Here is a 27,286-nt window from a genome sequence, read left to right on the forward strand (position 1 = left end):
AGCACTCTAATTCTGACTCACCAGCTGCTACGTAGGAGTATGTGTATAGTATGTGTCATCTCTAGCAATTGTGCCCACCCTCTGTGCTTAGTGCCCCCTAATTCATTCCTATGCAATGTACAGATCAGTAGTTGTAGCGTCAGACGTCCCAGGTGCGCAGGAGACTCTCAGACGACCGTTTGTTCTTCTCTATCCTGTGTCATTACCCAACAACCGTAAGGCGGCTCCTACGTTCCCTTGTTACTCTGCAATAACTTCCGGTAACAGGGATTACAGGCTGAGACTGTAGCACAGGTAGTGATCGGCAATCTGATTTCTCTGCTAAATCGCTGCAATAATATTACACATCAGACCATAATAATTCACAGCAAGTCACCTCCATTTATATTCTCTCTCCACCATTTAATAGTCACAGCCCCAGATACAGCAGCAGTGACAGAACCAGTTTGTCACCTCTCGCCTGAGGACGTATCAGGAAATCGGCGCCGTTCTGTGTCATCTCCACGTCGTGTGAAATGTCAGGTGTCATAGTGAGACCTGGGGCCATGGATTTAGGGCCTAAAGGATAATTGTGGCCTTCACCCCAATGAAGCGCTCCGAAATCTCTCACTGTCCCAGGGCCGGGGAGGGGGGGTGAGGGGGCACCTAATTATAGAAGCCTACTAAGGTGTTGGCCTGTTATGTACAGTATATAAATGTGAAATGAAGCCTAGAGGTCTCATCCTGGAGCTATGTTCTGTGTTCTGCTCAGTTTGTGGAATTTCCTTCTTCTGGGTAAAAATAAGATATATTAGAGTGTTTCTAGGAGGACAGCGGGCCAAGCGGCAGTGATACAGTCACACGCGGCAATCAGTCCGTCAGATCTGGCTATTATGTGTCTGGTGGGCAGCGGAGTACTGAGCCCACCGATTGTGGCATTAGCCTAAAGGCGCAGTTGCAATATTTGGAATCAGTTGTCCAGGGCGGTGAGTGAGGGTTCTTGGACCTTTCCTAGAGTCATGTGCCCACTTCTGAGACCTCCTCTAGGGCTTATTCATTATTGATGGACCCCCGACAATTGGGTATCCAAGTTGCCGAGCGTTGCGGCGGTGGATACTATAGTACTGGTGCCATTCAGCACTGCGCCGTAAAGCGCCTGTCCCGCGATCTCTATCTACTGCACTCTCATCGCTAATTAAAAGTGGTGAAAGTGTGCGCTGCCTGCCAGCGTCAGCGTATATTATGCATGGACTGAGGTCACGCGTGCGCACACAGAGAGGGACGCTGGGGGCGGACATTGCATCCCTGAACTACTTCCAATAAGAAGGATCTGGCCGCTGGAAACTAACGCCCTCAGACGATGGCGCCAGTTCCCGCAAGTAAATGCCAAAAACGTTCAGTTTGTGGAGTTTGTTGAATACGAGGGGCCACTAATAAAGAACTAGTGTTTCTCCATGTGCAGGGGGCTGTTGAGCTTAATAAATAGCCCCCCTAAGGTGCATTTCTGATATTATATCTCTGAGGGGAGAGAGGGGACCGAACGGTTCTGATTTTTGGGACTATGCTGCTTCAGTAACCTCAAACTACTGTAGTTTGTGATATTGGGGCCGGTTTTGTTGCCGGTTTGACCCGCAATTTATAAGTTCTCCAGGAACTTAATGAACATCTGGAATTTTCCGGGACTTTATAAAGTGATGCGCAGTTCTGACTAACAAGTTCTGAGACCTGTTTCCAAAGCCTTTGAGCATCTCTAGTAATTGTAATATAGTCCTGCCTGTAATATAGTCCTGCCTGTAATATAGTCCTGCCTGTAATATAGTCCTGCCTGCAATATAGTCCTGCCTGTAGTATAGTCCTGCCTGTAATATAGTCCTGCCTGCAATATAGTCCTGCCTGCAATATAGTCCTGCCTGTAATATAGTCCTGTCTGTAGTATAGTCCTGTCTGCAATATAGTCCTGCCTGCAATATAGTCCTGCCTGTAATATAGTCCTGCCTGTAATATAGTCCTGCCTGTAGTATAGTCCTGCCTGTAATATAGTCCTGCCTGCAATATAGTCCTGCCTGTAATATAGTCCTGCCTGTAGTATAGTCCTGCCTGTAATATAGTCCTGCCTGCAATATAGTCCTGCCTGTAATATAGTCCTGCCTGTAATATAGTCCTGCCTGTAATGTAGTCCTGCCTGTAGTATAGTCCTGCCGGTAATATAGTCCTGCCTGCAATATAGTCCTGCCTGTAATATAGTCCTGCCTGTAATATAGTCCTGCCTGCAATATAGTCCTGCCTGTAATATAGTCCTTCCTGTAATATAGTCCTGCCTGCAATATAGTCCTGCCTGTAATATAGTCCTGCCTGTACTATGGTCCTGCCTGCAATATAGTCCTGCCTGTAATATATTCCTGCCTGCAATATAGTCCTGCGCTGTAATATAGTCCTGCCTGTAATATAGTCCTGCCTGTACTATGGTCCTGCCTGCAATATAGTCCTGCCTGCAATATAGTCCTGCCTGTACTATAGTCCTGCCTGTACTATAGTCCTGCCTGTAATATAGTCCTGCCTGTAATATAGTCCTGCCTATAATATAGTCCTGCCTGTAGCATAGTCAGGGGCGCCGAGAGGGGGGGGGAGCGGGTACTGATTACCCGGGCCTGGCCATGTCAGGGGGCCCGGGCCGTCCGCAGTGCTGTCGTTTTTTTTTTTTTGTTCAACCTTCATTTTATTTTTAGAAATGCGCCTTTATTAAAACTCTGCGGGCGTCAGTCCTGAGGGGTGAGGGGGGCAGTCCCGTGGATTAGGTAGTGTTAGCCCCTGTGACCGCACTGAATCGCTCACATCTACTGCCACTGCGGAGCTAGCGGTCTCGCGAGATGATGATGTCATCCATCATCTCGCGAGGTGATCTCTTTTTGAAACTCCAGACGCTCATGGCGGCGGGCGGAGAGTATAGGGACGGGCTGTGTGATCATCAGCGTGGGCAGTAGTGGTTGTGGCTGCTGCAAAGTCATGACATAGAGCTCTGACTCACAGTGTTCTGTGGGACTGAGGGAGGAGCACAGCAAGAGCCACTGACTGCTGTAACACTTGTGAGTTGTGCTGTAGCTCCTGAAAACTGTAAATGTATTATTTATAATTAATTTATAAATATAATGCATCAATCACCATTAGTGAGCTAAGGATTTTTTTATATATATCACATTATGTGTATATATATATATATATATATATATATATATTAGGTGTATATATATATATATCATATATATATTTAGGTATATCTCGCTAAAGGGTTGGGTATGGGATGCTGGTGCTCGGGATCCCGGCAGTCAGCATTCCGACATGGTTAGGATACCGACACCTGTCGGTCGGTATCCTAACCCTCCCCCTCTCCTTAACCCTCCCTCCTTAGTGCATTACCCTGTCTAAACCTAACCTCCCCCCTAGTACCTAAACCTAACCCTACCCCCTTAGTGCGTTACCCTAACCCTTCCCCTAGTGCCTAACCCTCCTCACCCCGCTACTGGATGCCGGGATTCTGACAGGTGTCGGAATTCCAGTAATGACATTCTGAGAACCAGGATCCCCGAAGTCGGCATTATGACCGCATGTGTGTTTAATATATATATCTATATATATAAATAACTGGTAAATAATATATATATATATATTTATTTACTTAAAGTTATATGTATATACGTGTGTGTGTGTCGTATATATGTAAGGTCCGGCACTCGCTGGTTTCAATGAAGCTGCTTAACGGGTGCTATGCCCCCAAAGTGCCGTGGCCACACACCGTCTAGGGGGGGGGGGGCCTGGAAGTTGCTTTACCGGAGCCCATGATTTCTCTTGGCAACACTGAGTATAGTCCTGCCTGTAATGTAGTCCTGCCTGTAGTATAGTCCTGCCTGTAGTATAGTCCTGCCTGTAATGTAGTCCTGCCTGTAGTATAGTCCTGCCTGTAGTATAGTCCTGCCTGTAATGTAGTCCTGCCTGTAATATAGTCCTGCCTGTAGTATAGTCCCGCCTGTAATATAGTCTTGCCTGTAGTATAGTCCTGCCTGTAGTATAGTCCTGCCTGTAGCATAGTCCCGCCTGTAATATAGTCCTGCCTGTAATATAGTCTTGCCTGTAGTATAGTCCTGCCTGTAGTATGGTCCTGCCTGTAGTATAGTCCTGCCTGTAATATAGTCCTGCCTGTAGTATAGTCCTGCCTGTAGTGTAGTCCTGCCTGTAATGTAGTCCTGCCTGTAATGTAGTCCTGCCTGTAATATAGTCTTGCCTGTAATATAGTCTTGCCTGTAGTATAGTCCTGCCTGTAGTATAGTCCTGCCTGTAGTATAGTCCTGCCTGTAGTATAGTCCCGCCTGTAATGTAGTCCCGCCTGTAGTATAGTCCTGCCTGTAGTATAGTCCTGCCTGTAATATAGTCTTGCCTGTAGTATAGTCCTGCCTGCAATATAGTCCTGCCTGTAATATAGTCTTGCCTGTAGTATAGTCCTGCCTGTAGTATAGTCCTGCCTGTAGTATAGTCCCGCCTGTAATGTAGTCCCACCTGTAGTATAGTCCCGCCTGTAATATAGTCCTGCCTGTAGTATAGTCCCGCCTGTAATGTAGTCCCGCCTGTAGTATAGTCCTGCCTGTAGTATAGTCCTGCCTGTAATATAGTCTTGCCTGTAGTATAGTCCCGCCTGTAATATAGTCCTGCCTATAATATAGTCTTGCCTGTAGTATAGTCCTGCCTGTAGTATAGTCCTGCCTGTAGTATAGTCCCGCCTGTAATGTGGTCCCGCCTGTAGTATAGTCCCGCCTGTAATATAGTCCTGCCTGTAATATAGTCCTGCCTGTAGTATAGTCCTGCATGTAGTATAGTCCTGCCTGTAATGTAATCCTGCCTGTAATATAGTCCTGGCTGTAGTATAGTCTTGCCTGTAGTATAGTCCGGCCTGTAGTATAGTCCCACCTGTAGTGTAGTCCCGCCTTTAGTATAGTCCCGCCTGTAGTATAGTCCTGCCTGTAGTATAGTCCTGCCTGTAATATAGTCCTGCCTGTAATGTAGTCCTGCCTGCAGTATAGTCCTGCCTGCAGTATAGTCCTGCCTGTAATATAGTCCTGCCTGTAATATAGTCCCGCCTGTACTGTAGTCCCGCCTGTACTATAGTCCCGCCTGTAATGTAGTCCCACCTGTAATATGGTCCCGCCTGTAATATGGTCCCGCCTGTAATATAGTCCCTCCTGTAATATAGTCCCGCCTGTAATATAGTCCCGCCTGTAATATAGTCTTGCCTGTAATATGGTCCCGCCTGTAATATAGTCCTGCCTGTAATATAGTCCTGCCTGTAATGTAGTCCCGCCTGTAATATAGTCCCGCCTGTAATATGGTCCCGCCTGTAATATAGTCCCACCTGTAATATAGTCCTGCCTGTAATATGGTCCCGCCTGTAATATAGTCCCGCCTGTAATATAGTCCTGCCTGTAATATGGTCCCGCCTGTAATATAGTCCTGCCTGTCGGATGAGGGGGTTAAACAATAGACAAACCAAGCAAAAATTATTTATGGGATATGTCTAAAAGTAAAGTGGGATGTGAAGTAACTTTTACTGTGATTTATCCTATGTATCATCTCCAAAATTCTGTGTTCAGCTATAAGTCCGAAGGTAAATGTTATAAAACGCCCGTCCAGACACCCGGGGATGATGCGCTATACTTATATCAGTGCAGGATAGAGGAGGGGCAGCGTGGGATGGGAAGGGACACTAGTACGTCACAGGGGGGTATGCCGGGTAATTATTCACTACCGTTGGCACTGTCACAGCCGTTGTCTGGGTGTTTATAAAGCTGACAGGTTGTTTGCGCTTCTTAATTTCTCGCGCCATTTGGCACCAGGAGCAGGCGAGGCACCAACACATTGTGCAGCAGTCATTGAAGATTGAGCCCTGTACAGAGAGAGAGAGACGGGAGTCAGTGCCCGAGCTGTACCGTTACTCACCACCCAGCTGTACCGTTACTCACCACCCAGCTGTACCGTTACTCACAATCCAGCTGTACTATTACTCACCACACAGCTGTACCGTTACTCAACACCCAGCTGTACCATTACTCACCACCCAGTTGTACCGTTACTCACTACCCAGCTGTACCATTACTCACCAACCAGCTGTACCATTACTCACCAACCAGCTGTACCGTTACCACCCAGCTGTACTGTTACTCACCACCCAGTTGTACCGTTACTCACAAGCCTGCTGTACTATTACTCACCACCCAGCTCTACTATTACTCACCACCCAGCTGTACTATTACTCACCACCCAGCTGCACCATTACTCACCACACAGCTATATCATTACTCACCACCCAGCTGTACCGTTACTCACCACCCAGTTGTACCGTTACTCACCACCCAGCTGTACCGTTACTCACCACACAGCTGTACCATTACTCACCACACAGCTGTACCGTTACTCACCAACCAGCTGTACCGTTAACACCCAGCTATACTGTTACTCACCACCCAGCTGTACCGTTACTCACAACCCTGCTGTACTACTACCACCCAGCTCTACTATTACTCACCACCCAGCTGTACCATTACTCACCACACAGCTGTACCATTACTCACCACACAGCTGTACTGTTACTCACCACCCAGCTGTACCGTTACTCACCACACAGCTGTACTATTACACACCACCCAGCTGTACCGTTACTCACCACCCAGCTGTACTGTTACTCACCACACAGCTATACTATTACTCACCACACAGCTGTACCGTTACTCACTACTCAGCTGTACCATTACTCACCACACAGCTATACCATTACTCACCACACAGCTGTACCGTTACTCACCAACCAGCTGTACCATTACTCACCACACAGCTATACTATTACTCACCACACAGCTGTACCATTACTCGCCACACAGCTATACTATTACTCGCCACACAGCTGTACTGTTACTCACCTACCAGCTGTACCGTTACTCGCTACACAGCAGTACCGTTTCTCACCTACCAGCTGAACTATTACTCACCACTCAGCTGTACAGTTACTCACCACCCAGCTGTACTATTACTCACCACCCAGCTGTACTGTTACTCACCACCCAGCTGTACTGTTACACACCACCCAGCTGTACCGATACTCACCACCCAGCTGTACCATTACTCACCAGCCAGCTGTACCGTTACTCACCACCCAGCTGTACCGTTACTCACCACCCAGCTGTACTGTTACTCACCACCCAGCTGTACTGTTACTCACCACACAGCTGTACTATTACACACCACACAGCTGTACCGTTACTCACCACCCAGCTGTACTGTTACTCACCACACAGCTATACTATTACTCACCACACAGCTGTACCGTTACTCACTACTCAGCTGTACCATTACTCACCACACAGCTATACTATTACTCACCACACAGCTGTACCGTTACTCACCAACCAGCTGTACTGTTACTCACCACACAGCTATACTATTACTCACCACACAGCTGTACCATTACTCGCCACACAGCTATACTATTACTCGCCACACAGCTGTACCGTTACTCACCTACCAGCTGTACCGTTACTCACTACACAGCAGTACCGTTACTCACCTACCAGCTGAACTATTACTCACCACTCAGCTGTACTGTTACTCACCACCCAGCTGTACTATTACTCACCACTCAGCTGTACTGTTACTCACCACCCAGCTGTACTATTACTCACCACCCAGCTGTGCTGTTACACACCACCCAGCTGTACCAATACTCACCACCCAGCTGTACCATTACACACCAGCCAGCTGTACCGTTACTCACCACCCAGCTGTACTGTTACTCACCACACAGCTGTACTATTACTCACCACCCAGTTGTACTGTTACTCACCACCCAGCTGTACTATTACACAAAACCCAGCTGTACTGTAATTCACCACCCAGCTGTACGATTACTCACCACCCAGCTGTACTGTTACTCAACACCCAGCAGTACTGTTGCTCACCACCTAGCTGTACTGTTACTCACCACCCAGCTGTATTTCACCACCCAGCTGTACCATTACTCACCACTCAGCTGTACTGTTACTCACCACCCAGCTGTAATGTTACTCACCACCCAGCTGTACGATTACTCACCACCCAGCTGTACCGTATTGTTACTCGCCACACAGCTCAACCGTTACTCACCACCCAGCTGTACTGTACTGTTACTCACCACCCAGCTGTACCATTACTCACCACACAGCTATACTATTACTCACCACACAGCTGTACCGTTACTCACCAACCAGCTGTACCATTACTCACCACACAGCTATACTATCACTCACCACACAGCTGTACCATTACTCGCCACACAGCTATACTATTATTCGCCACACAGCTGTACTGTTACTCACCTACCAGCTGTACCGTTACTCACCACCCAGCTGTACCATTACTCACCACCCAGCTCTACCGTTACTCACCACACAGCTGTACTGTTACTCACCACACAGCTGTACCGTTACTCACCAACCAGCTGTACCGTTAACACCCAGCTATACTGTTACTCACCACCCAGCTGTACCGTTACTCACAACCCTGCTGTACTACTACCACCCAGCTCTACTATTACTCACCACCCAGCTGTACCATTACTCACCACACAGCTGTACCATTACTCACCACACAGCTGTACTGTTACTCACCACCCAGCTGTACCGTTACTCACCACACAGCTGTACTATTACACACCACCCAGCTGTACCGTTACTCACCACCCAGCTGTACTGTTACTCACCACACAGCTATACTATTACTCACCACACAGCTGTACCGTTACTCACTACTCAGCTGTACCATTACTCACCACACAGCTATACCATTACTCACCACACAGCTGTACCGTTACTCACCAACCAGCTGTACCATTACTCACCACACAGCTATACTATTACTCACCACACAGCTGTACCATTACTCGCCACACAGCTATACTATTACTCGCCACACAGCTGTACTGTTACTCACCTACCAGCTGTACCGTTACTCGCTACACAGCAGTACCGTTACTCACCTACCAGCTGAACTATTACTCACCACTCAGCTGTACAGTTACTCACCACCCAGCTGTACTATTACTCACCACCCAGCTGTACTGTTACTCACCACCCAGCTGTACTGTTACACACCACCCAGCTGTACCGATACTCACCACCCAGCTGTACCATTACTCACCAGCCAGCTGTACCGTTACTCACCACCCAGCTGTACCGTTACTCACCACCCAGCTGTACTGTTACTCACCACCCAGCTGTACTGTTACTCACCACACAGCTGTACTATTACACACCACACAGCTGTACCGTTACTCACCACCCAGCTGTACTGTTACTCACCACACAGCTATACTATTACTCACCACACAGCTGTACCGTTACTCACTACTCAGCTGTACCATTACTCACCACACAGCTATACTATTACTCACCACACAGCTGTACCGTTACTCACCAACCAGCTGTACTGTTACTCACCACACAGCTATACTATTACTCACCACACAGCTGTACCATTACTCGCCACACAGCTATACTATTACTCGCCACACAGCTGTACCGTTACTCACCTACCAGCTGTACCGTTACTCACTACACAGCAGTACCGTTACTCACCTACCAGCTGAACTATTACTCACCACTCAGCTGTACTGTTACTCACCACCCAGCTGTACTATTACTCACCACTCAGCTGTACTGTTACTCACCACCCAGCTGTACTATTACTCACCACCCAGCTGTGCTGTTACACACCACCCAGCTGTACCGATACTCACCACCCAGCTGTACCATTACACACCAGCCAGCTGTACCGTTACTCACCACCCAGCTGTACTGTTACTCACCACACAGCTGTACTATTACTCACCACCCAGTTGTACTGTTACTCACCACCCAGCTGTACTATTACACAAAACCCAGCTGTACTGTAATTCACCACCCAGCTGTACGATTACTCACCACCCAGCTGTACTGTTACTCAACACCCAGCAGTACTGTTGCTCACCACCTAGCTGTACTGTTACTCACCACCCAGCTGTATTTCACCACCCAGCTGTACCATTACTCACCACTCAGCTGTACTGTTACTCACCACCCAGCTGTAATGTTACTCACCACCCAGCTGTACGATTACTCACCACCCAGCTGTACCGTATTGTTACTCGCCACACAGCTCAACCGTTACTCACCACCCAGCTGTACTGTACTGTTACTCACCACCCAGCTGTACCATTACTCACCACACAGCTATACTATTACTCACCACACAGCTGTACCGTTACTCACCAACCAGCTGTACCATTACTCACCACACAGCTATACTATCACTCACCACACAGCTGTACCATTACTCGCCACACAGCTATACTATTATTCGCCACACAGCTGTACTGTTACTCACCTTTCAGCTGTACCGTTACTCACCACCCAGCTGTACCATTACTCACCACCCAGCTCTACCGTTACTCACCACACAGCTGTACTGTTACTCACCACACAGCTATACCATTACTCACCACCCAGCTGTACCGTTACACCCCACCCAGCTGTACCATTATTCACCACCCAGCTGTACCATTACACACCACCAAGCTTTACCGTTACTCACCACCCAGCTGTATTTCACCACCCAGTTGTACTGTTATTCACCACCCAGTTGTACTGTTATTCACCACCCACCTGTACTGTTACTCACCACCCAGCTGTACCATTACTCACCACCTAGCTGTATCATTACTCACCACCCAGCCGTACCATTACTCACCACCCAGCTCTACCGTTCCTCACCACCCAGCTGTACTATTACTCACCTCCCAGCTGTACTGTTACCACCCAGCTTTTCCGTTACTCACCACCCAGCTGTACCGTTATTCACCACCCAGCTGTTCCGTTACCACCCAGCTATACTGTTAATCACCACCCAGCTGTACTGCTATTCTCCACCCAGCTGTACTGTTACTCACCACCCAGCTGTACTCTTGCTCACCACTCATTGGTTGTGTTATTCACAACCCAGCTGTACTGTTACTCACCACCCAGCTGTACTGTTACTCACCACCCAGCTCTACCGTTACTCACCACCCAGCTGTACTATTACTCACCACCCAGCTGTACCGTTACTCACCACCCAGCTCTACCGTTACTCACCACACAGCTGTACTATTACTCACCACCCAGTTGTACTATTACTCACCTCCCAGCTGTACCGTTACTCACCACCCAGCTGTACTGTTACCACCCAGCTTTTCCGTTACTCACCACCCAGCTGTACCGTTATTCACCACCCAGCTGTACCGTTACTCACCACCCAGCTGTACCGTAACCACCCAGCTATACTGTTACTCACCACCCAGCTGTACTGCTATTCACCTCCCAGCTGTAGTGTTGCTCACCACCCAGCTGTACTGTTGCTCACCACCCAGCTGTACTGTTACTCACCACAAACTGTACCATTACTCACCACCCAGCTATACTGTTACTCACCACCTAGCTGTACCGTTACTCACCACAAACTGTGCCGTTACTCACCACCTAGCTATACTGTTACAAACCACCCAGCTGTACTGCTATTCACCACCCAGCTGTTCTGTTACTCACCACCTAGCTGTACTGTTACTCACCACAAACTGTACTTTTACTCACCACCCTGCTATACTGTTACTCACCACCTAGCTGTACAGTTACTCACCACAAACTGTACCTTTACTCACCACCCAGCTATACTGTTACTCACCACCCAGCTGTACTGCTATTCACCACCCAGCTGTACTGTTACTCATCACCCAGCTGTACTGTTACTCACCAGTCATCTGTTCTGTTATTCACCACCCAGCTGTACTGTTATTCACCACCAGCTGTACTGTTACTCATCACCCAGCTGTACTGTTACTCACCAGTCATCTGTTCTGTTATTCACCACCCAGCTGTACTGTTATTCACCACCAGCTGTACTGTTACTCACCACCCAACTGTACCATTACTCACCACCCAGCTGTACCGTTACTCACTACCTAGCTGTACCGTACTGTTACTCACTACCCTGCTTTACCATACTGTTACTCACCACCCAGCTGCACCATTACTCACCAACCAGTTGTACCGGTACTCACCACCCAGCTCTACCGTTACTCACCACCCAGCTGTACCGTTACTCACCACCCAGCTGTACCATTACTCACCACCCAGCTGTTCTTTTCTTCACCACCCAGCTGTACTGTTTACTCACCACCCAGCTGTACTGCTACTATCCTCCCAGCTGTACTGTTATTCACCACCCAGCTGTACCGTTACTCACCACCCAGCTGTACCGTTACTCACCACCCAGCTGTACAGTTACTCACCACCCAGCTGTACTGTTACTCACCACCCAGCTGTACTGTTATTCACCAGCCAGCTGTACCGTTACTCACCACCCAGATGTACTGTTACCACCCAGCTTTTCCGTTACTCACCACCCAGCTGTACCATAACCACCCTGCTATACTGTTACTCACCACCCAGCTGTACTGCTATTCACCACCCAGCTGTAGTGTTGCTCACCACCCAGCTGTACTGTTACTCACCACAAACTGTACCTTTACTCACCACCCAGCTATACTGTTACTCACCACCTAGCTGTACAGTTACTCACCACAAACTGTATCTTTACTCACCACCCAGCTATACTATACCACCACCCAGCTATACTGCTATTCACCACCCAGCTATACTGTTACTCAACACAAAGCTGTAGAGTTAATCACCACCCAGCTGTACTGTTACTCACCACCCAGCTGTACCGTTATTCACCACCCAGCTGTACTGCTATTCACCACCCAGCTGTAGTGTTGCTCACCACCCAGCTGTACTGTTGCTCACCACAAACTGTACCTTTACTCACCACACAGCTATACTGTTACTCACCACCTAGCTGTACCGTTACTCACCTCAAACTGTACCGTTACTCACCACCTAGCTATACTGTTACTCACCACCCTGCGGTACTGCTATTCACCACACAGCTATACTATTACTCACCACACAGCTGTACCGTTACTCACCAACCAGCTGTACTGTTACTCACCACACAGCTATACTATTACTCACCACACAGCTGTACCATTACTCGCCACACAGCTATACTATTACTCGCCACACAGCTGTACCGTTACTCACCTACCAGCTGTACCGTTACTCACTACACAGCAGTACCGTTACTCACCTACCAGCTGAACTATTACTCACCACTCAGCTGTACTGTTACTCACCACCCAGCTGTACTATTACTCACCACTCAGCTGTACTGTTACTCACCACCCAGCTGTACTATTACTCACCACCCAGCTGTGCTGTTACACACCACCCAGCTGTACCGATACTCACCACCCAGCTGTACCATTACACACCAGCCAGCTGTACCGTTACTCACCACCCAGCTGTACTGTTACTCACCACACAGCTGTACTATTACTCACCACCCAGTTGTACTGTTACTCACCACCCAGCTGTACTATTACACAAAACCCAGCTGTACTGTAATTCACCACCCAGCTGTACGATTACTCACCACCCAGCTGTACTGTTACTCAACACCCAGCAGTACTGTTGCTCACCACCTAGCTGTACTGTTACTCACCACCCAGCTGTATTTCACCACCCAGCTGTACCATTACTCACCACTCAGCTGTACTGTTACTCACCACCCAGCTGTAATGTTACTCACCACCCAGCTGTACGATTACTCACCACCCAGCTGTACCGTATTGTTACTCGCCACACAGCTCAACCGTTACTCACCACCCAGCTGTACTGTACTGTTACTCACCACCCAGCTGTACCATTACTCACCACACAGCTATACTATTACTCACCACACAGCTGTACCGTTACTCACCAACCAGCTGTACCATTACTCACCACACAGCTATACTATCACTCACCACACAGCTGTACCATTACTCGCCACACAGCTATACTATTATTCGCCACACAGCTGTACTGTTACTCACCTACCAGCTGTACCGTTACTCACCACCCAGCTGTACCATTACTCACCACCCAGCTCTACCGTTACTCACCACACAGCTGTACTGTTACTCACCACACAGCTATACCATTACTCACCACCCAGCTGTACCGTTACACCCCACCCAGCTGTACCATTATTCACCACCCAGCTGTACCATTACACACCACCAAGCTTTACCGTTACTCACCACCCAGCTGTATTTCACCACCCAGTTGTACTGTTATTCACCACCCAGTTGTACTGTTATTCACCACCCACCTGTACTGTTACTCACCACCCAGCTGTACCATTACTCACCACCTAGCTGTATCATTACTCACCACCCAGCCGTACCATTACTCACCACCCAGCTCTACCGTTCCTCACCACCCAGCTGTACTATTACTCACCTCCCAGCTGTACTGTTACCACCCAGCTTTTCCGTTACTCACCACCCAGCTGTACCGTTATTCACCACCCAGCTGTTCCGTTACCACCCAGCTATACTGTTACTCACCACCCAGCTGTACTGCTATTCTCCACCCAGCTGTACTGTTACTCACCACCCAGCTGTACTCTTGCTCACCACTCATTGGTTGTGTTATTCACAACCCAGCTGTACTGTTACTCACCACCCAGCTGTACTGTTACTCACCACCCAGCTCTACCGTTACTCACCACCCAGCTGTACTATTACTCACAACCCAGCTGTACCGTTACTCACCACCCAGCTCTACCGTTACTCACCACACAGCTGTACTATTACTCACCACCCAGTTGTACTATTACTCACCTCCCAGCTGTACCGTTACTCACCACCCAGCTGTACTGTTACCACCCAGCTTTTCCGTTACTCACCACCCAGCTGTACCGTTATTCACCACCCAGCTGTACCGTTACTCACCACCCAGCTGTACCGTAACCACCCAGCTATACTGTTACTCACCACCCAGCTGTACTGCTATTCACCTCCCAGTTGTAGTGTTGCTCACCACCCGGCTGTACTGTTGCTCACCACCCAGCTGTACTGTTACTCACCACAAACTGTACCATTACTCACCACCCAGCTATACTGTTACTCACCACCTAGCTGTACCGTTACTCACCACAAACTGTGCCGTTACTCACCACCTAGCTATACTGTTACAAACCACCCAGCTGTACTGCTATTCACCACCCAGCTGTTCTGTTACTCACCACCTAGCTGTACTGTTACTCACCACAAACTGTACTTTTACTCACCACCCTGCTATACTGTTACTCACCACCTAGCTGTACAGTTACTCACCACAAACTGTACCTTTACTCACCACCCAGCTATACTGTTACTCACCACCCAGCTGTACTGCTATTCACCACCCAGCTGTACTGTTACTCATCACCCAGCTGTACTGTTACTCACCAGTCATCTGTTCTGTTATTCACCACCCAGCTGTACTGTTATTCACCACCAGCTGTACTGTTACTCATCACCCAGCTGTACTGTTACTCACCAGTCATCTGTTCTGTTATTCACCACCCAGCTGTACTGTTATTCACCACCAGCTGTACTGTTACTCACCACCCAACTGTACCATTACTCACCACCCAGCTGTACCGTTACTCACTACCTAGCTGTACCGTACTGTTACTCACTACCCTGCTTTACCATACTGTTACTCACCACCCAGCTGCACCATTACTCACCAACCAGTTGTACCGGTACTCACCACCCAGCTCTACCGTTACTCACCACCCAGCTGTACCGTTACTCACCACCCAGCTGTACCATTACTCACCACCCAGCTGTTCTTTTCTTCACCACCCAGCTGTACTGTTTACTCACCACCCAGCTGTACTGCTACTATCCTCCCAGCTGTACTGTTATTCACCACCCAGCTGTACCGTTACTCACCACCCAGCTGTACCGTTACTCACCACCCAGCTGTACAGTTACTCACCACCCAGCTGTACTGTTACTCACCACCCAGCTGTACTGTTATTCACCAGCCAGCTGTACCGTTACTCACCACCCAGATGTACTGTTACCACCCAGCTTTTCCGTTACTCACCACCCAGCTGTACCATAACCACCCTGCTATACTGTTACTCACCACCCAGCTGTACTGCTATTCACCACCCAGCTGTAGTGTTGCTCACCACCCAGCTGTACTGTTACTCACCACAAACTGTACCTTTACTCACCACCCAGCTATACTGTTACTCACCACCTAGCTGTACAGTTACTCACCACAAACTGTATCTTTACTCACCACCCAGCTATACTTTACTCACCACCCAGCTATACTGCTATTCACCACCCAGCTATACTGTTACTCAACACAAAGCTGTAGAGTTAATCACCACCCAGCTGTACTGTTACTCACCACCCAGCTGTACCGTTATTCACCACCCAGCTGTACTGCTATTCACCACCCAGCTGTAGTGTTGCTCACCACCCAGCTGTACTGTTGCTCACCACAAACTGTACCTTTACTCACCACGCAGCTATACTGTTACTCACCACCTAGCTGTACCGTTACTCACCTCAAACTGTACCGTTACTCACCACCTAGCTATACTGTTACTCACCACCCTGCGGTACTGCTATTCACCACCCAGCTGTTCTGTTACTCACCACCCAGCTGTACTGTTACTCACCACAAACTGTACCTTTACTCACCACCCAGCTATACTGTTACTCACCACCTAGCTGTACAGTTACTCACCACAAACTGTATCTTTACTCACCACCCAGCTATACTTTACTCACCACCCAGCTATACTGCTATTCACCACCCAGCTATACTGTTACTCAACACAAAGCTTTACAGTTAATCAACACCCAGCTGTACTGTTACTCACCAGTCATCTGTTCTATTATTCACCACCCAGCTGTACTGTTACTCACCACCCAGCTGTACCGTTACTCACCAGCCAGCTGTACCGTTACTCACTACCTAGCTGTACCGTACTGTTACTCACCACCGAGCTATACCATACTGTTACTCACCACCCAGCTGCACCATTACTCACCAACCAGTTGTACTGGTACTCACCACCCAGCTCTACCGTTACTCACAACCAAGCTGTACCGTTACTCACCACCCAGCTGTACTGTTACTCAACACAAAGCTGTAGAGTTAATCACCACCCAGCTGTACTGTTACTCACCAGTCATCTGTTCTGTTATTCACCACCCAGCTGTACTGTTACTCACCACCCAGCTGTACCGTTATTCACCACCCAGCTGTACTGCTATTCACCACCCAGCTGTAGTGTTGCTCACCACCCAGCTGTACTGTTGCTCACCACAAACTGTACCTTTACTCACCACGCAGCTATACTGTTACTCACTACCTAGCTGTACCGTTACTCACCACAAACTGTACCGTTACTCACCACCTAGCTATACTGTTTCTCACCACCCTGCGGTACTGCTATTCACCACCCAGCTGTTCTGTTACTCACCTCCCAGCTGTACAGTTACTCACCACAAACTGTACCTTTTCTCACCACCCAGCTATACTGTTACTCACCACCCAGCTATACTGCTATTCACCACCCAGCTGTACTGTTACACACCACACAGCTGTACCGTTACTCACCACCCAGCTGTACTGTTACTCACCACACAGCTGTACTATTACTCACCACCCAGTTGTACTGTTACTCACCACCCAGCTGTACTATTACACAAAACCCAGCTGTACTGTAATTCACCACCCAGCTGTACGATTACTCACCACCCAGCTGTACTGTTACTCAACACCCAGCAGTACTGTTGCTCACCACCTAGCTGTACTGTTACTCACCACCCAGCTGTATTTCACCACCCAGCTGTACCATTACTCACCACTCAGCTGTACTGTTACTCACCACCCAGCTGTAATGTTACTCACCACCCAGCTGTACGATTACTCACCACCCAGCTGTACCGTATTGTTACTCGCCACACAGTTCAACCGTTACTCACCACCCAGCTGTACTGTACTGTTACTCACCACCCAGCTGTACCATTACTCACCACACAGCTATACTATTACTCACCACACAGCTGTACCGTTACTCACCAACCAGCTGTACCATTACTCACCACACAGCTATACTATCACTCACCACACAGCTGTACCATTACTCGCCACACAGCTATACTATTATTCGCCACACAGCTGTACTGTTACTCACCTACCAGCTGTACCGTTACTCACCACCCAGCTGTACCATTACTCACCACCCAGCTCTACCGTTACTCACCACACAGCTGTACTGTTACTCACCACACAGCTATACCATTACTCACCACCCAGCTGTACCGTTACACCCCACCCAGCTGTACCATTATTCACCACCCAGCTGTACCATTACACACCACCAAGCTTTACCGTTACTCACCACCCAGCTGTATTTCACCACCCAGTTGTACTGTTATTCACCACCCAGTTGTACTGTTATTCACCACCCACCTGTACTGTTACTCACCACCCAGCTGTACCATTACTCACCACCTAGCTGTATCATTACTCACCACCCAGCCGTACCATTACTCACCACCCAGCTCTACCGTTCCTCACCACCCAGCTGTACTATTACTCACCTCCCAGCTGTACTGTTACCACCCAGCTTTTCCGTTACTCACCACCCAGCTGTACCGTTATTCACCACCCAGCTGTTCCGTTACCACCCAGCTATACTGTTACTCACCACCCAGCTGTACTGCTATTCTCCACCCAGCTGTACTGTTACTCACCACCCAGCTGTACTCTTGCTCACCACTCATTGGTTGTGTTATTCACAACCCAGCTGTACTGTTACTCACCACCCAGCTGTACTGTTACTCACCACCCAGCTCTACCGTTGCTCACCACCCAGCTGTACTATTACTCACAACCCAGCTGTACCGTTACTCACCACCCAGCTCTACCGTTACTCACCACACAGCTGTACTATTACTCACCACCCAGTTGTACTATTACTCACCTCCCAGCTGTACCGTTACTCACCACCCAGCTGTACTGTTACCACCCAGCTTTTCCGTTACTCACCACCCAGCTGTACCGTTATTCACCACCCAGCTGTACCGTTACTCACCACCCAGCTGTACCGTAACCACCCAGCTATACTGTTACTCACCACCCAGCTGTACTGCTATTCACCTCCCAGTTGTAGTGTTGCTCACCACCCAGCTGTACTGTTGCTCACCACCCAGCTGTACTGTTACTCACCACAAACTGTACCATTACTCACCACCCAGCTATACTGTTACTCACCACCTAGCTGTACCGTTACTCACCACAAACTGTGCCGTTACTCACCACCTAGCTATACTGTTACAAACCACCCAGCTGTACTGCTATTCACCACCCAGCTGTTCTGTTACTCACCACCTAGCTGTACTGTTACTCACCACAAACTGTACTTTTACTCACCACCCTGCTATACTGTTACTCACCACCTAGCTGTACAGTTACTCACCACAAACTGTACCTTTACTCACCACCCAGCTATACTGTTACTCACCACCCAGCTGTACTGCTATTCACCACCCAGCTGTACTGTTACTCATCACCCAGCTGTACTGTTACTCACCAGTCATCTGTTCTGTTATTCACCACCCAGCTGTACTGTTATTCACCACCAGCTGTACTGTTACTCATCACCCAGCTGTACTGTTACTCACCAGTCATCTGTTCTGTTATTCACCACCCAGCTGTACTGTTATTCACCACCAGCTGTACTGTTACTCACCACCCAACTGTACCATTACTCACCACCCAGCTGTACCGTTACTCACTACCTAGCTGTACCGTACTGTTACTCACTACCCTGCTTTACCATACTGTTACTCACCACCCAGCTGCACCATTACTCACCAACCAGTTGTACCGGTACTCACCACCCAGCTCTACCGTTACTCACCACCCAGCTGTACCGTTACTCACCACCCAGCTGTACCATTACTCACCACCCAGCTGTTCTTTTCTTCACCACCCAGCTGTACTGTTTACTCACCACCCAGCTGTACTGCTACTATCCTCCCAGCTGTACTGTTATTCACCACCCAGCTGTACCGTTACTCACCACCCAGCTGTACCGTTACTCACCACCCAGCTGTACAGTTACTCACCACCCAGCTGTACTGTTACTCACCACCCAGCTGTACTGTTATTCACCAGCCAGCTGTACCGTTACTCACCACCCAGATGTACTGTTACCACCCAGCTTTTCCGTTACTCACCACCCAGCTGTACCATAACCACCCTGCTATACTGTTACTCACCACCCAGCTGTACTGCTATTCACCACCCAGCTGTAGTGTTGCTCACCACCCAGCTGTACTGTTACTCACCACAAACTGTACCTTTACTCACCACCCAGCTATACTGTTACTCACCACCTAGCTGTACAGTTACTCACCACAAACTGTATCTTTACTCACCACCCAGCTATACTTTACTCACCACCCAGCTATACTGCTATTCACCACCCAGCTATACTGTTACTCAACACAAAGCTGTAGAGTTAATCACCACCCAGCTGTACTGTTACTCACCACCCAGCTGTACCGTTATTCACCACCCAGCTGTACTGCTATTCACCACCCAGCTGTAGTGTTGCTCACCACCCAGCTGTACTGTTGCTCACCACAAACTGTACCTTTACTCACCACGCAGCTATACTGTTACTCACCACATAGCTGTACCGTTACTCACCTCAAACTGTACCGTTACTCACCACCTAGCTATACTGTTACTCACCACCCTGCGGTACTGCTATTCACCACCCAGCTGTTCTGTTACTCACCACCCAGCTGTACTGTTACTCACCACAAACTGTACCTTTACTCACCACCCAGCTATACTGTTACTCACCACCTAGCTGTACAGTTACTCACCACAAACTGTATCTTTACTCACCACCCAGCTATACTTTACTCACCACCCAGCTATACTGCTATTCACCACCCAGCTATACTGTTACTCAACACAAAGCTTTACAGTTAATCAACACCCAGCTGTACTGTTACTCACCAGTCATCTGTTCTATTATTCACCACCCAGCTGTACTGTTACTCACCACCCAGCTGTACCGTTACTCACCAGCCAGCTGTACCGTTACTCACTACCTAGCTGTACCGTACTGTTACTCACCACCGAGCTATACCATACTGTTACTCACCACCCAGCTGCACCATTACTCACCAACCAGTTGTACTGGTACTCACCACCCAGCTCTACCGTTACTCACAACCAAGCTGTACCGTTACTCACCACCCAGCTGTACTGTTACTCAACACAAAGCTGTAGAGTTAATCACCACCCAGCTGTACTGTTACTCACCAGTCATCTGTTCTGTTATTCACCACCCAGCTGTACTGTTACTCACCACCCAGCTGTACCGTTATTCACCACCCAGCTGTACTGCTATTCACCACCCAGCTGTAGTGTTGCTCACCACCCAGCTGTACTGTTGCTCACCACAAACTGTACCTTTACTCACCACGCAGCTATACTGTTACTCACTACCTAGCTGTACCGTTACTCACCACAAACTGTACCGTTACTCACCACCTAGCTATACTGTTTCTCACCACCCTGCGGTACTGCTATTCACCACCCAGCTGTTCTGTTACTCACCTCCCAGCTGTACAGTTACTCACCACAAACTGTACCTTTTCTCACCACCCAGCTATACTGTTACTCACCACCCAGCTATACTGCTATTCACCACCCAGCTGTACTGTTACACACCAGTAATCTGTTCTGTTACTCACCACCCTGCTGTACTGTTATTCACCATCAGCTGTACTGTTACTCACCACCCAGCTGTACCGTTACTCACTACCTAGCTGTACCGTACTGTAACTCACCACCCAGCTATACCGTACTGTTACTCACCACCCAGCTCTACCGTTACTCACCACACAGCTGTACTGTTACTCACCACACAGCTATACCATTACTCACCACCCAGCTGTACCGTTACACCCCACCCAGCTGTACCATTATTCACCACCCAGCTGTACCATTACACACCACCAAGCTTTACCGTTACTCACCACCCAGCTGTATTTCACCACCCAGTTGTACTGTTATTCACCACCCAGTTGTACTGTTATTCACCACCCACCTGTACTGTTACTCACCACCCAGCTGTACCATTACTCACCACCTAGCTGTATCATTACTCACCACCCAGCCGTACCATTACTCACCACCCAGCTCTACCGTTCCTCACCACCCAGCTGTACTATTACTCACCTCCCAGCTGTACTGTTACCACCCCGCTTTTCCGTTACTCACCACCAACTGTACCGTTATTCACCACCCAGCTGTTCCGTTACCACCCAGCTATACTGTTACTCACCACCCAGCTGTACTGCTATTCTCCACCCAGCTGTACTGTTACTCACCACACAGCTGTACTATTACTCACCACCCAGTTGTACTATTATTCACCTCCCAGCTGTACCGTTACTCACCACCCAGCTGTACTGTTACCACCCAGCTTTTCCGTTACTCACCACCCAGCTGTACCGTTATTCACCACCCAGCTGTACCGTTACTCACCACCCAGCTGTACCGTAACCACCCAGCTATACTGTTACTCACCACCCAGCTGTACTGCTATTCACCTCCCAGCTGTAGTGTTGCTCACCACCCAGCTGTACTGTTGCTGACCACCCAGCTGTACTGTTACTCACCACAAACTGTACCATTACTCACCACCCAGCTATACTGTTACTCACCACCTAGCTGTACCGTTACTCACCACAAACTGTGCTGTTACTCACCACCTAGCTATACTGTTACAAACCACCCAGCTGTACTGCTATTCACCACCCAGCTGTTCTGTTACTCACCACCTAGCTGTACTGTTACTCACCACAAACTGTACTTTTACTCACCACCCTGCTATACTGTTACTCTCCACCTAGCTGTACAGTTACTCACCACAAACTGTACCTTTACTCACCACCCAGCTATACTGTTACTCACCACCCAGCTGTACTGCTATTCACCACCCAGCTGTACTGTTACTCATCACCCAGCTGTACTGTTACTCACCAGTCATCTGTTCTGTTATTCACCACCCAGCTGTACTGTTATTCACCACCAGCTGTACCGTTACACACCACCCTGATGTACTGTTACCACCCAGCTTTTCCGTTACTCACCACCCAGCTGTACCGTTATTCACCACCCAGCTGTACCGTTACTCACCACCCAGCTGTACCATAACCACCCTGCTATACTGTTACTCACCACCCAGCTGTACTGCTATTCACCACCCAGCTGTAGTGTTGCTCACCACCCAGCTGTACTGTTGCTCTCCACCCAGCTGTACTGTTACTCACCACAAACTGTACCTTTACTCACCACCCAGCTATACTGTTACTCACCACCTAGCTGTACCGTTACTCACCTCAAACTGTACCGTTACTCACCATCTAGCTATACTGTTACTCACCACCCTGCGGTACTGCTATTCACCACCCAGCTGTTCTGTTACTCACCACCCAGCTGTACTGTTACTCACCACAAACTGTAACTTTACTCACCACCCAGCTATACAGTTACTCACCACCTAGCTGTACAGTTACTCACCACAAACTGTATCTTTACTCACCACCCAGCTATACTTTACTCACCACCCAGCTATACTGCTATTCACCACCCAGCTATACTGTTACTCAACACAAAGCTTTACAGTTAATCAACACCCAGCTGTACTGTTACTCACCAGTCATCTGTTCTATTATTCACCACCCAGCTGTACTGTTACTCACCACCCAGCTGTACCGTTACTCACCAGCCAGCTGTACCGTTACTCACTACCTAGCTGTACCGTACTGTTACTCACCACCGAGCTATACCATACTGTTACTCACCACCCAGCTGCACCATTACTCACCAACCAGTTGTACTGGTACTCACCACCCAGCTCTACCGTTACTCACAACCAAGCTGTACCGTTACTCACCACCCAGCTGTACTGTTACTCAACACAAAGCTTTACAGTTAATCACCACCCAGCTGTACTGTTACTCACCAGTCATCTGTTCTGTTATTCACCACCCAGCTGTACTGTTACTCACTACCCAGCTGTACCGTTATTCACCACCCAGCTGTACTGCTATTCACCACCCAGCTGTAGTGTTGCTCACCACCCAGCTGTACTGTTGCTCACCACAAACTGTACCTTTACTCACCACGCAGCTATACTGTTACTCACTACCTAGCTGTACCGTTACTCACCACAAACTGTACCGTTACTCACCACCTAGCTATACTGTTTCTCACCACCCTGCGGTACTGCTATTCACCACCCAGCTGTTCTGTTACTCACCTCCCAGCTGTACAGTTACTCACCACAAACTGTACCTTTTCTCACCACCCAGCTATACTGTTACTCACCACCCAGCTATACTGCTATTCACCACCCAGCTGTACTGTTACACACCAGTAATCTGTTCTGTTACTCACCACCCTGCTGTACTGTTATTCACCATCAGCTGTACTGTTACTCACCACCAAGCTGTACCGTTACTCACTACCTAGCTGTACCGTACTGTAACTCACCACCCAGCTATACCGTACTGTTACTCACCACCCAGCTGCACCATTACTCACCAACCAGTTTTACCGGTATTCACCACCATGCTGTACCGTTACTCACCAACCAGCTGTTCTGTTCTTCACCACCAAGCTGTACTGTTACTCACCTCCCAGCTGTACTGCTACTCATCACCGAGCTGTACTGTTATTCACCACCCAGCTGTACCGTTACTCACCACCCAGCTGTACCAATACTCACCACCCAGCTGTACTGTTACTCACCACCCAGCTGTACTTTTACTCACCACCCAGCTGTACTGTTTTTCACCTCATATCTGTACCGTTACACACTGCCCAGCTGTACCATTACACACCACCCAGCTGTACTTCACCACCCAGCTGTACCGTTACTCACCACGCAGCTGTACCGTTACTCACCACCCAGCTGTACCATTACACACCACCCAGTTGTACCTCACCACCGAGCTGTACCATTACTCACCACCCAGCTGTACTGTTACCACCCATCTGTACCGTTACTCACCAGCCAGCTGTACTGTTACTCACCACCCGGCTGTTCTGTTATTCACCACCCAGCTGTACTGTTACTCACCACCCAGCTGTACTGTTACTCACCACCCAGCTGTATTTCACCACCCAGCTGTACCATTACTCACCACTCAGCTGTACTGTTATTCACAACCCAGCTGTACTGCTATTCACCACCCAGCTGTACTCTTGCTCACCACTCATTGGTTCTGTTATTCACAACCCAGCTGTACTGCTACTCACCAGCCAGCTGTACCATTACTCACCAACCAGCTCTAACGTTACTCACCACCCAGCTGTACTATTACTCACCTCCCAGCAGTACCGTTACTCACCACCCAGCTGTACTGTTATCACCCAGCTTTTCCGTTACTCACCACCCAGCTGTACCGTTATTCACCACCCAGCTGAACCGTTACTCACCACCCAGCTGTACTGTAACCACCCAGCTATACTGTAACTCACCACCCAGCTGTACTGCTATTCACCACCCAGCTGTACCGTTACTCACCACCCAGCTGTACCATTACTCACCACCCAGCTGTTCTGTTCTTCACCACCTAGCTGTACTGTTACTCACCACACAGCTGTACTGCTACTCACCTCCCAGCTGTACCGTTATTCACCACCCAGCTGTACCGTTACTCACCACCCAGCTGTACTGTTACTCACCACCCAAGTGTACTGATACTCACCACCCAGCTGTACTGTTATTCACCAGCCAGCTGTACCGTTACTCACCACCCAGCTGTACCGTAACCACCAAGCTATACTATTACTCATCTCCCAGCTGTACTGCTATTCACCACCCAGCTGTAGTGTTGCTCACCACCCACCTGTACTGTTACTCACCACAAACTGTACCTTTACTCACCACCCAGCTATACTGTTACTCACCACCTAGCTGTACCGTTACTCACCACCTAGCTATACTGTTACTCACCACCCAGCTGTACTGCTATTCACCACCCAGCTGTTCTGTTACACACCACCCAGCTGTACTGTTCCTCACCACAAACTGTACCTTTACTCACCACCCAGCTATACTGTTACTCACCACCTAGCTGTACAGTTACTCACCACAAACTGTACCTTTACTCACCACCCAGCTATACTGCTATTCACCACCCAGCTGTACTGTTACTCAACACCAAGCTTTACTGTTAATCACCACCCAGCTGTACTGTTACTCAACAGTCATCTGTTCTGTTACTCACCACCCAGCTGTACCGTTACTCACCACCCAGCTGTACCGTTACTCACCACCCAGCTGTACCGTTACTAACTACCCAGCTGTACCGTACTGTTACTCACCACCCAGCTATACCGTACTGTTACTCACCACCCAGCTGCTCCATTACTCACCAACCAGTTGTACCGGTACTCACCACCCAGCTCTACCATTACTCACCACCAAGCTGTACCGTTACTCACCATCCAGCTCTACAATTACTCACCACCAAGCTGTACCATTACTCACCAACCAGCTGTACCGTTACTCACCACCCAGCTGTTCTGTTCTTCACCACCCAGCTGTACTGTTCTTCACCACCCAGCTGTACTGTTACTCACCACCCAGCTGTACTGCTACTCACGACCCAGCTGTACTGTTATTCACCACCCAGCTGTACCCTTACTCACCACCCAGCTGTACCATTACTCACCACCCAGCTGTACTGTTACTCACCACCCAGCTGTACTGTTATTCACCACCCAGCTGTACCGTTACACACCACCCAGCTGTACCATTACTCACCACCCAGCTGTACTTACCACCCAGCTGTACCGTTACTCACCACCCAGCTGTACCGTTACTCACCACCCAGCTGTACCATTACTCACCACCCAGTTGTACCTCACCACCGAGCTGTACCATTACTCACCACCCAGCTGTACTGTTACCACCCATCTGTACCGTTACTCACCAGCCAGCTGTACTGTTACTCACCAACCAGCTGTTCTGTTATTCACCACCTAGCTGTACTGATACTCACCACCCAGCTGTACTGTTATTCACAACCCAGCTGTACCATTACACACCACCCAGCTGTACTTCACCACCCAGCAGTCCCGTTACTCACCACCCAGCTGTACCGTTACTCACCACCCAGCTGTACCATTACACACCACCCAGTTGTACCTCACCACCGAGCTGTACCATTACTCACCACCCAGCTGTACTGTTACCACCCATCTGTACC

General features: G+C 49.0%; 1 protein-coding gene across 3 annotated transcripts in view; it reads right to left on the bottom strand.

Moving 5' to 3' along the window:
- Positions 1-381: 381 nt before the first annotated feature.
- Positions 382-27,286, bottom strand: part of LOC148431304 (cornifelin homolog B-like) — a 121,589-nt gene continuing 94,684 nt past the window's right edge. For all 3 annotated transcript variants that reach the window (XM_088466099.1, XM_088466100.1, XM_088466101.1), the window contains one exon: positions 382-5,908. In XM_088466099.1, coding sequence (XP_088322225.1) covers positions 3,801-4,835 — 1,035 coding nt within the window. In that variant the 5' untranslated portion in view covers positions 4,836-5,908 and the 3' untranslated portion in view covers positions 382-3,800. The remainder of the gene's footprint in view (positions 5,909-27,286) is intronic.

This window comes from Taudactylus pleione, unplaced genomic scaffold (assembly GCF_031769625.1).
Source record: "Taudactylus pleione unplaced genomic scaffold, aTauple2 ptg002447l, whole genome shotgun sequence".
NCBI classification, from domain to species: Eukaryota; Metazoa; Chordata; class Amphibia; order Anura; family Myobatrachidae; genus Taudactylus; species Taudactylus pleione.